The 12,435-nt window shown below is 44.9% G+C and overlaps 1 protein-coding gene across 1 annotated transcript in view; it reads left to right on the top strand.

Annotated features, from left to right (window-relative positions):
* LOC138488299 (multidrug and toxin extrusion protein 1-like) overlaps nucleotides 1-12,435 on the top strand; it is a 638,882-nt gene that overhangs the window by 21,625 nt on the left and 604,822 nt on the right. Inside the window, exon 2 of the mRNA XM_069615181.1 lies at nucleotides 6,652-6,753. Coding sequence (XP_069471282.1) covers nucleotides 6,652-6,753 — 102 coding nt within the window. The remainder of the gene's footprint in view (nucleotides 1-6,651; nucleotides 6,754-12,435) is intronic.

The raw sequence follows: 12,435 nt of genomic DNA, 5'->3' as shown, positions 1-12,435 counted from the left end.
CTGGAACCCGAGGACCCATGCACAGGGTTATACAAGACCTGAACGGTGCGAAAGAAGAATTCATCGAAGAACTCGAACAAACAACCCAGACAGGTGAGAAGGAGGGAAACCTGTGACAAATACTTTAATGCTCATTACGTTTCTATCTTGATCTAATATCTATATGAAACTGGCCCTTTTTTGGTTATTTTATTCAAATTGCTACATTTTGGTTATTGCTTTCTGTTAGATTTGCTGAGGCTTTTTCAAAGAATATATTTTATATATTATAAACCAGACCCTGTGATTTAAATGTATTGTATGTGCTTTCTAATGGCATATATTGTATTTAATACATTCACTGCTAGGAAAAATAGCGTTCTGCTGTGTTAACCAAAGAATCAATGTTAGTATCATTGTCAACATACAGAAACAATGTGAAACAACAATTTTTAGAACATGTTAAGTAATTGAAGAAAATTGTGCATCTCTTGGTCCATGTTCAAACCAGTATGGCATGGGTCCATACTGCAGATCCAGAAAGCCTCATGTCTTCTTAATCTTGTTTCCATATTGCCTCCTTTAGGTGGGGGCAATATTTTATCAATTCCATAACATTTTAGTTGTGTGATGTTTTGTTGCTGGTGGTGTTCCTGGAAATGCGTTGCTAGAGGTGATCTTGAGTCTTTGTTCGTGATTGCTCTTATGTGTTCTCCAATCCTTATCTTTAGTTTCCTAATCGTGCTGCCTATGTATAGTCTAAGGCAGACACATTCAATTCCATACACAACATACTTGCTGTTGAAGTTGATAATATCCTTGATGGTTACCTTGCTACCATAAGTTTGATGATTAGCTGTTTTGCATTGATCATGTATTTACAGATGTTGCATTGACCACATTTGTAGTTGTCTTTAGTTGGTGGTTGTAGCCATGATGATTGTTGGTCCTGTGATTTACATTTATTCTGATCAAAGAAAGAAGGACTCAGAATTTGTGTTAAGTTTTTACATTTGCAGAAAGTAAAACTGGGTTGCGTTTCCAAAATTGTAAGCATATCTGGGTCTGCTCGTAGTATGTTCCAATTTTTTAGTAAGATTCTTTTGATTATAGAGTTATTGGTACTGTATGTTATAAATTGTCGTGACTTGATTGTCGTGAAGGAATAAGAGACCTCCGTCCCCAAGTACCACACACAGAGAATCACAATCACTCGCTGTGCAGTCCTTGAGGCCACCGGTGTTGGAAGATGATGATGGATCCAGAACCACGGAACACTGGGAAACCCCAAAGCCACTGCAAAGGAATCAGCTTTTAGTACCAGGCAAAAACAGTAACCACTAATGTGCAGTACGAAAAGGAAGGGGCTTACCACGTGATGATAGTAGGGTAGCTGCTACCTATGCGAGGATGGGGAAAAGGGTCTGTGGAGAGGCACGTGTTCAGTTACCCCAGGTGAAGGTGAGGATGATGCAGTGCCCAGTGGAGTGTTTGAGTAACACAGAAGATCCACCTGTGATTGAGCTGAAGAGCGAAACCAAATGTCCGTAGCTGCCCAAGGGGGCACTTGACAAGTAGCGGAAGTCCAAACACCAAAGTGCCAGAACAGAAGAGGAGATATGATGAAGTCCACAAAAACAGTCCTGAGGTTCGTCAGCAGTAAGCAGTCTAAAGCAAGATACCAGAAGCAAGAGCGTGATCCAAAAGAAGTCCTTGTAACAATCTGAGGTTGTAGGTAATCAAAGCAGATGAAGATTTGTGGCGCCAAACGGAGAGTTCAACAGAACAGATGTGAAGCGATAAGCAGACGACCAATCGCTACTTAAATACCCATTACTTCCTTATCACGTGATGCGCATTAGCTTCACGTGAACGGGGAGCCGGATCACGTGGACGTGAGGGGGCGGTCACGTAACGCGGAAGTGTTTGCCTGCGTCTGCTGGGTCCTAGGCGCCAGGCCAGTTGCCAATGGAAACGTGGACGCATACAGGAGTACATGACTTGCCGTGCCCGTTTCTGAGTGGTACCTAACTACACACATGAGTCTCGACCCAGGTGAGAGACATGTGAAGAGGCAGCGTGATGTGGATGTGCTGTGGGAACCCACGGGGAGATGTTGGTATGTACGGGAGAAGGAGTGGGAATCATGACATAAATCTTGTTATCGTTGATTGTGGTTGGTCTTGTAGTTTCCTCGTGTTTTGGAGAAGAACAAACCTCAATCTGTTTGTTTTGTGAAGTGTTTTTTGTAAATGTTTGCAGTTGTATCCTCTTCGTGTGAATTGTTCAATTGCTGTAGTTGCATGCTTTCTAAATTCATCTGCTGTTGTGCAGTTTCTTTTTGCTCGTAACAGTTCTCCATAGGGTATGTTTCGTATTGTACGATGCGGATAGTTACTTGATGCATGTAAAATGCTGTTGACTGCTGTTGGTTTAGTGTACAGAGTGGTATGTATTGTATCATCTTTGATGTACAGATGAAGATCCAGAAAAATCTATGGCTGATTGGCTGTAGTTGATGGTTAGTTTCAGATTGTACGTGTTATTGTTCAAGTGTTGGTGATAGTCCTTAAGTTCCTGTTCTGTGCCGTTCTGTATCATGATGATATCATCAATATATCTGCCCCAAAAAGCAACCTTGTTATGGGTTGAGAAAGCCGGATGTTGCCACGCGTGTTGAGTCTCAAAGTGACCCATATAGAGAATGGCGTAGGATGGCGCAAATTTAGTACCCATAGTTGTGCTTTGGGTTTGTTTGAACAATTGGTCTCCAAAACAGAAAATGTTATTGGTTAAAGTATAGTGCAGCATCTCAAAGAACATCTGATTCTGTTCCTGATATGATCTTGATCTCGTTTTTAGAAAATGATTGCTAATGAGAATACCTTTTTCATGTATTATACTTGTGTATAATGCTGTAACATCGAGAGTTACACACCAGTAACTGGTTTCCCAATGGATGTTTTCTAGTTGTTGGATGGTATGGGTGGTGTCCTTGATGTAGTAGGTCAAGCCTGCGGCTAATGGTTGTAAGAGCTGGTCTATGTACTCTGATATCCTTTCTGTCAGGGAGCCAATACTGTTGATTATTGGATGATATTGTGGTAGATATAAAAAGGTTTTATGGATTTTTGGTACAAAATATATGGTTGGTAATATTGGCTGTGACATGCTCATATACAAATGTTCGTCTGTTAAGAGTCCTTTGTCTGGCCAATATGAACTCATGAGGTGCCAATTCTTTTGTAATTCTGGTATTGGGTTGGAGGACAAACCAGAAGTAAAGGAGCTGACTGACGACACCATCAGAGATTACATAAAGGCCAGCATTGTAACTCCTGAGGGACCAAAGTTCTGGTATCCAAAGGATCATAAGAAATATGTGGGACGATGGGTCTATTGTACCCCAAATGGACAGTGTAATTAATTGACTTGGGGTGTGGACAAACATCAACACATCGGGCATCCTAATGGGTGTGATGAAGATTTGGACGCCTTCAAGAGAAAATACAATGACACCAAGAGCATTGAGATGGTTGAGGACTCGACCAGAGGAGGGTATGTAGAGGAGCAGCTGTGTGCACCTGCTAGAGATCCCACCCCCTAACTCCTGTGTATTGGAGACATGAGATTGTGCCATGTTTAACACCCGCCATAATACCAATACTGCAGCAAGTGTTTGAAAGAAGAAACCCATTCAGACAACCCTATCGAATGTACCCTCGACGCGATGATAACCTGCAGGAGGAAGAAACTGAAGGAGTGTGAAAAGAAGTTAACCAATGAATCAATTACGTCATAAAGAAATGTGCATGACGTCCCGAGATAATGGATAAAGATGATGTATAGATCCTGAAAAACCTAATAACTAAGTAAAGAATCGAAGTGAGCTTTCAATATAAAAAAGGAAGTTTACACTTGCATGAAGTGCTACAGAAAAACAACCGTTCACTAAATGTACAGCTGCTGAAACGCAATGTTGATGAAGTCATTATAGAAGCTGGCTATGAGAGGTGTATAGAATGCAGACGAAGCTGCCATTGTATAGAAACTGGACATTAGTATCATGAATTTAGTAGGCCAGAACCCATGAAGCTGGAATGAAAAACTGTGTTGTAGCAAGAATAATAGGCTCAAGAAGTTGCCTGGCAAGGCTGCCTGGCCTGGAGTCGAGATTCAAGAAGCAAGGCCAGTTATCTATTCTGAAGAGGATCAAGTATGCAGAGGATGAACCTTCTTGTATAAAGGTGCAAGATCGAACACAAGCGATGCCACATTTTAATTCATTTGCAGCATTTAAAAACTGCAAAATTGACCAAATCGTGGTCTCCTGTCACGTGAGCCAAGGATAGAAATAGAGCTTGAAGTCCCAGACACGACAGCAAGTGCCCTCACTCCTGCCCTCTCAAAGACAAGGGTACTCTGCAATGCCAAGTACAAAGACAATTTTATGGCAGAAGGCATGGGCGATGAGAGATGATGGGCTAATTGGGTGGTGTGGTAGTTTCATGACTTCTCCTTGCACCTGGGTCTGGGCTTACGTGCTGCTAAATGAACTGAATGTTCCAGACATGGTACAAGCGTGCCAACCAATTATATCAGTCAATATAACGAACAACCTTATACTTTGAAGACCAATGAGAAACTGTGTATCTTATGTTTCTGAAACGACATGTTTTTTAGAGGTAGGCATAAGTTGTCCACCTGATAACAGATAGCCATTAACAATCCTAGCTCCTATATAAAAGTATACTTAGATGTCTCCCTTAACCATTCCTGACCCACGATAGGTTTTTCATGATTGCCACGTGGTATGAGGTCACTCTGACGTATTTTATGTATAAAAACCATATTTTGTGTAAAGATCATTGAGGGACTGAGCGTACATCTGTTGATTTTCGTTGTAACCTCCCTATTTTAGATAATTGTTAATAAAACAGTACTTTGTCATCTTCCTGAGTTGGTTCCATTATGTGGACTCAGAATTATTCTGGTGTAAGCCCCTCCATTACATATGCCCGTTCCTAAGGGCCATAAACTCATTCCTCCTCATTTTCTGACTTCCGCCCCCTACTGCACCCTTTGCGCAGGCTTCTCCCACTCTCTGCGTGGTGTCTGACGCAAGGCACTCGGCCACTCGCAGAGACGTGCCGAGCCTGCGCGAAATCCCCACAGGTTACGAAAAAGTGCAGCACAGTCGATTCCATGAATCGACAAACGGGGTTTGGCACGCGGGATTGCACGCAAATCCCAAATTTTCCACTCAATTCCCGAATCTACCCCTTACTCTTCAGAACCCTGTTCTGCATGGAGTGGTAATGGTAAAGAGAATGTGTGCAGACTATCTGCCTCCTTTTGTTTTTTAATAAAATTTAAATCTATCATGATTGCTAAGAAAATTGCATTTTGCTCCCGAGGCGACAACTTCACGATAACCTCTGGAGAAAGCAATACCAAAGAAAGATATGTGGACAGAGAATGCAGTATCTCGTCTGTTATCCAGGATACTTGGATGAGACCTTAGTATTTCTTCCTTTTAACCCTTAATTTGATGGAGTGTCTTCCAAAGCCTCTTCTCCACCCACACAATGTAATGGAAATCGGGCCTGGTTTAGATACGCAGCCATTTTAGAGCAAGGTTTAGCTGAAATCCGCATGACCACACCCCAAAGATACAAGGGGATGAGTCTTTCAGGACTCTACAACAAAATGCCATTCGCCTTGACTTTGGACTTGAGATGAATTGCCTACAGTTAAAAAAGCGATTGAGAAGTCGCCTATTCCAGGGAGCCGCCCTACCTTAATCGGTATCAGGTAATAAAATTGCGGCAAAAATGCAGTGGTTTGACCCGGTAAAGGTGTACCCCATTATACCATTTAAGGGGAGCGCAGGTTGCGTGGGGCTCCCCGGCTCCCCTTAAATGGTATAATGGGTCCGGGGATTGCAGGGATGTCCCCTGCATCCTTTACATGATTGTGGCGGCAAAACCACTGCATTTTTGCCGTGATATTTTGTATACACGGCCATTTTTGCTGTGATTTCAAGACATGGAACCCCTTAATCTATCCTCCCCAACCCCAGCAGTCAGAGGAGAAATACCCCCTGTACCCAAAATTGCTACTCCTTATAAACTAATCTTTCTAAGTTGGCATGACTGTCAGTCACATCAGCAAGTGCCCGGGAGCAACCTTTAGCTGAATGGAGCACTATCAAACACAGTAAAAGCTTTGTTATCTGGTACTTTATTAACTAGAACCACCATCTCCTATTGTCCATAGCAGAAAGACTCTGGTAAAAAAAAAAAAAAAGGCAAATACGAAGGTTTCGTGGCCGGATAACCAAGTGCCTAAAAGGTAGGGATCCATTAAACAGAGCAAAAGGTAAGGCAGCTTTGTTTTCCAGCCCCCTGCCACCAAACTAACCCACATTTGGGTATTCGACATATCTGCTGATCCGGTATCATTGGGTCTCCAATAATCGTAGTGAATAAAACCAGTTAACAACATTAATTTACTAGTGCAATTGGTGATTCTAGGCAAGCACTAATGAGTGTTATGCTGTTGCCAAACATCCCAAAATGCAATCAAGCTAACCAGTAAGAAAATACCCCTGCTAATGAGTGCCAACCGTTTTTCAATGCAATGTTCTAATTTTTCTTTTTTTCTCTCCAGTTTGTTGTCCAAGTCTTTGTCTACCTCATCGGAATCGAGAGTACCATCTTTTGTGGACACCTCGGGAAGGTGGAGCTGGATGCTGTTACACTTGCTACTTCGGTATGCACTTTTGTTTTTTCCTGTTTTACGCTTTGTGAGTACATGATTGGGATCGACCATAGGTGTAGAGCAGAGGCAACGTTAACATACACTTCCATCTATGAACAGGATGCATAAGTCTCATTACCCCTTTGGGCGGCTTCCTCGTCACAGTCCTTTAAGTAAGGACTGTGACGAGGAAGATCGAGAATCGGAGTTATGACGATTGCCAGTAAGTAATCCAGCCATTAAAAGCGGGAGAAAGCAAACACATCAAAGTAGAAAACGAAATGAGTGTTCTATCAAAGTTTTGTGTTAATGTGTTCCATTTGCTGAACTACACATGCATGGAAAATCTAAACTGTGAGCATCAAGTGGCAGCCGCTTCTACACATCAGCATTCCTCAAATCAAGAAAAATGATGCGGCTTCAAATCATGGTCGGCCATCTTGAGTTGGTATGTGATTGTGACGTGCTTGTTGTTGCATGGATCATGTTTTTAGTTTTAGCTATTAGGTGAGACTAAAGCATCACCTATAAGATGGAACTATTGCACCAGAGTACAGTTAGGTCGGAGATGGGATCTGATGAGAACACATAGCTTGTAGGTGTTTTTTTATTTACCCAACCATTGACTGCCCATGGCCATGCTAATCCCTATCACTTTTCACAACGACTACTGCCCCCATTCCAAAAACATCCTGCTAGGATCTCTTTGAGCTAGCTTTCTCAAGCAATAACAGCAAACGTGCTGTAAGTACCTGCAACTATTATTTCCGACACTCATTGGCTTCATTGCAGTTGTAAATTTATTAATGATGCAGTGAACATGACTTAACCAAGTGTGCATTCAGTAATTTGATTCAAAAGCAGAAGGCATGTCCTTGCACCCCTGCCATGGACAACCTGATTAACTGACAAAGGCTCCATGGAACCGCCCGGCTCCTTTGTTAGGTCCTGTAGCTGGTAGCAGGAATTAACATACCAAAACAGGGTACTGCAAACAGGGCCCCAGGGGGCTTGGCTGCAGAGTATAACAAAGGAGACATGAAACCCAACAACCTTTCATTTGTAACTGTGTCAACCTGAAGCCAGCTCCTGCCCTCAGTATCAATGACAAGTGAACTGACATGTCTGGGTCTTTGGTTGCAGCACGCCACCCCGCTAGGGGGACCCCCTTCATAAGATACCAGAAGGTGGTTTGCGGAAGCCAGAGAGTCTGACCATCTTCAAGGGAGACCTGCCACTTTAATCAGGAACCACAGAGAGCTCCATTAACCAGAGAAACCCTTTGATCACAGCAGACAGGCAGATGGGTGGGACTTAGTAGCACAAAGGAGTGAACCCAGAGCTCTTTCTGTTGAGAGGAGGTTTCTGCCATCTTGTTTCTGGGACAACCCTGGTCCCTGTTCCATCTCTTTCCCTTTTCCTGTTGCAAAGCACTCTGGTTAGGACCTCACGCATATAGGAAACTGTTGGTAGGGACCCATGATTGGTTCACTAAGGTATGCCTAGCCTACACCAATCATTGTGGCCCACTTGGCTTTATAGGAGGGCTGTATTCCCCTCTTTAGGCAAATCTGAAGACTTCACAAGAAGCAAAAAATAACTCCTCCTCCTTGGACCCTGGATGAAGTTAGTCTGCCTTACAGCTTCCACCAGAGAAGGAAGGCCTGACATTCAAAGAAGGAAGCAAGATCCCTCCCATTAACTTCTCCCAGGGAACACAGGGACAAAAGAACTTGGAGGACCCTCCAGCTGCTCCCGAACCAGTACCCAGCCAGCACACAGTGTGCCCTTCTAGACTCTGCTGCATGCTCCCTGGACAGGGAGTGCCAAAGGTCTCTAAACCTGAAACCAAGAACTAGTCAGCTGCCTGCAGCACACTCCACAGCTTTGGGACGTCCGCCTTTAAGGACGACACATGCCCATTGAAGACGTTTGGGGAGAAAAGTGCATAGACGGGCATCTACTGCCGTATGCCTTAAAGGACATGCTAGAGACGTCTCGACCAGTGCTTCAGAACCCCCAAACTGCACTGAGACGATTCCTGACCCTGTGTAGGCCAGCCTGCAACCATTTGTCAAGCTTCACCCACCAAACCATCTTGCTGCCCGATACCCAGAGCTGACTCTCGTCTTGAACTCTGTCACAGAAGCCTGCAAAGCACCCTGAAGCCGACTCGACGCTGTCAGCACCATGAACACCTACTGCACAAGATACATTGTGGTTCTGTCCCCTGGTCCTTCCCAGAAGGCCCATAGAGATATTTCAGACCCCTTTTGTCCTTTCTGCTGAAGCCAAGAAGCCTTAACAAACTGTTGTGGTGGTTAACCATGCCAACCACCCTCCTGTGGGTATCCAGAGTGCATCCCATTTTCCTTCGTAGAAACTCTGTCCTCTGCATTCCTTTACAGGGTGCCTTGTAGTAGTAGTGTTATTAGATTCTGTTTCGATAATAATAAAGTAGATCTTTTTATACAATCTTGACATGACATTCCTTTTATCATTGGGAAATTGTATTTTTGCTGTGTTGCAACTAACCAATGACCCCCAACCTCCAGAGATAAGCTTGCCGTTCCGTCCACGTTACCAAAATCAGACAAGGAGGTTTATATTTTAATTGAATGCTTGTTTATTCCAATCTGTTCCGATCGTTCTGGTGCATTAGAGGTGTGGGGCTAATTGATGGTTTTGAAACTGATATTCATCCCTGGAGCACTAGTACCCCAGAAGTTGATTTGTCATACCATGCCTAAACAGAAGCCGAAACTTTGCCAATCCTTGCTGTGTTCGGCATGACCCTGGGGTCTCACATCTGCATTGAGTGTGAGGAGTGCTACACTGCCAGCGAAGCCTGAAGTTGAAGTGGGAATAGCTTCACCTCTTTTTTTTCCTTTTCTTTCAGCCCCAGCCTCCAATTCCACTTTCTATGCTCAAGCTGGGCTTTTAGGAGTTCTCCAGGTTTTATACTGCCCCATACCTTCCTCCATCACTGTGGGAATGGGCTCACTGCCACATTTTCTCCTAACTCCTGATTTCGCTCTTCACTCCCTCTTTTCCCCCCTCTGGCCTCATAGCTGCTTGTTATTTTACCTGTTACTGTCTCCTTTCTTTCCTCTCTCGCCTACCCCAACCTCCCGTCTAATGGCTAGGCTTGCTGTGTCTTTCTCTCTGTTGTGGTCTCTTCCTCTTCTTCGCTGTTCTTCCAACATCCTCTGCTACTGTTACCCTCCCTCTCTTCTCTACACCTCTGCTCCTGTCACTCAACACTGCTCTCATTCCCTACTGCTCTGCCTAACTCTATCATGGTCTGTAGTACTCGCCCCACCGCCAAATGCCTCTGTGATCTCCGGACTCCTAACACCCACGCTTTTATGTGGCCAAGCTCCCTTTTAACTTTTCAGGACCCAAGACCTGTGTATACCAAGAGGAAAACTGTTTACAGTTGTGTTGGACTTGCAGAAACATTGCATGATTGGCCTATCCCCTCTGGAATTGCAGAACCACTACCTAAGATTGTTGGGCTACTATCCCGCCCTGCTGCTCCACGCAATGATGTCTCAAACTAAGCAGCTGTCTTTGAGCCTCATCCCGAGTCTGGCAGTAACCTGCCGGTGCTACTGGCAATTTGCCGCCGGACTAGTGACACTTTTTCCAGCACCAGATATCCCAGCGCCACCGGGACATTACAAGTCCCGGTGGATTGGGAAGTCAGGCGCCGGAAAATGTTGTTCCCTATTCCTGTGGAGTCCCATAGGATTTCAAGGGAGTGGGGAGAGAGAAGCACTGGTGCCCTTGCTAACAGTGCCAGTGCTTCAGTGACAAGTCTGCCTACCGGGACCGTTGCGCTCGGCAGGTGAAACCTGCTGGGCGCAATGGCCCCTGCAGGCAGACTTGTACTATGGGGGTCCGGAAAGGGTGCTGGTACATTGCTACCGGCACCCTTATTTCTGGACCACTACACTTGTAATGAGGCCCTTTGTTTCACTTTCTTTGTGGAGATGGGGCATGCAGTGACCAAGGCTCAGTGCTCCCTGCCTTCCATCGCTCTGACGGTCCATACCTCTGTGCACCATGTCTCATTTTTAGTATGGGCTAATGGTGGCGCTGAAAGCACTACTTTAAAAGCCAAAACTATTGTCATTAACATAAGAGCTTCAAATATGGGCTTTGAATGAGGGTCTGTAATGCTTTTCCAATGGGGATGATATTTTGTTTTTTAAACTGTTTATTGATTTAATAGTATGTACGTATGAACAATAAACATGAACTTCAACAAGCCACTTGACCTATACCAGCAATTACATTTCCATGGAACATCCTCTGCAAGCACATGGATACATGGACATTCAGGGTATATGAGTGCAAGGCATCCTCTTCATCATCCCATCTCCCCCAGATCTTGTGATCCTTCTTAGGGTATCCTCTGGCTTTGTAAATCCGTTTTTCCAGGGACGCACATCTATCCATCTCATTAGACCATCGGTTTGAACACAGTTTGCCTGCTGAGCCCCAGGTAGCGGCGATCTGTCTCTTCCTCACTTCCAGTGCCACAATCAGAAACATCTTCTCGCATTTAGTGAAGTCTGACTCTCCCCATATGCCCAGCAATACCAGTTTTGAGTCCTGTGGGACTGGGGATCCTAAGGCCACAGAGATCTTGCCAGTGCATCTCCACCAGAAACTCTGGATTATGTCACAGCCCCACACCATGTGAAAGAAAGTGCCCTCTGCTCTCTTACATCTCGGACATTCCCCATTGTCCGCGATCCCCCAGTGTGTCATCGCTGATCGGGAGTAGTACGATTGGTGTAGTATTCTGAGTTGCATCAGTCTTAGTCTAGCATCAATCCCAATATCTTGTGGAAACATTAGCGCCTCCACCCATTCCTCGGTTTCCAGTGGGCCTAACTCCCTCTCCCATTAAGTCTCGTCAGCTCCTGGGTACCGAAAGAATGAAGGACCTGATACAACATAGAGGTGACCTTGGTCGGGATGAGGTCTGGGAGAAAATTAGTCTCAATGGGGAAGCATTTGGGAACCTCCCCCAAGTTAGAAAATTGGGTGTTGACAGCATGTTGCAGTTGAAGGTGTCTGTAGTATTCGCTAGACTGAATCCAGAACTTCGCACACAGGGTCTCAAAGTCCATAAGGTGTCTGTCCTGCACTATGTCTGCAAGTGTGTGTATGCCCTGTCGTTCCCAAGATGTGAAGTGTCCCATTTTACGAATCTCGGGGAGGTATGTATTATGCCATAAAGGTTGCTGTAGTGTTGATCTAGCTCTCCACCCAACGTGTTGGTGGGCCTCCTCCCACACGGGTCGGACGTGCAGTGTCACCCTCGACATACCCCCCACTATTTTGCTTACCCCATATAGTATCTGAAGGGGTGTGATCGGGACTGCAGTGCCCATCTCAGCCCAAATGTGTGGGAGTGCAGGATCTCTGTGAAGCCATTAATTCAACACCCCGGTCTGCAACACCCAATAATATGTGTGAAGGTATGTCAACCCAATACCCCCCTCCCACACCGATCGCTGCAATGTTTTCAGGGCAATGCAGGGTTGTTTCCCTCCCCATAGCAGCCCCCTGAAAACGCCATCTATGGATGCAAATACTGTTTGGGGAATGGGTAGCGGGACATTCTGCCGGATATATAGGAATCTTGGGAGTGCCACATTTTGAACAGGGCTGCCTTAC

Source organism: Ambystoma mexicanum, chromosome 9, assembly GCF_040938575.1.
Source record: "Ambystoma mexicanum isolate Mex_15411 chromosome 9, UKY_AmexF1_1, whole genome shotgun sequence".
Lineage (NCBI taxonomy): Eukaryota > Metazoa > Chordata > Amphibia > Caudata > Ambystomatidae > Ambystoma > Ambystoma mexicanum.
This window is presented reverse-complemented; position numbering and strand designations above follow the sequence as displayed.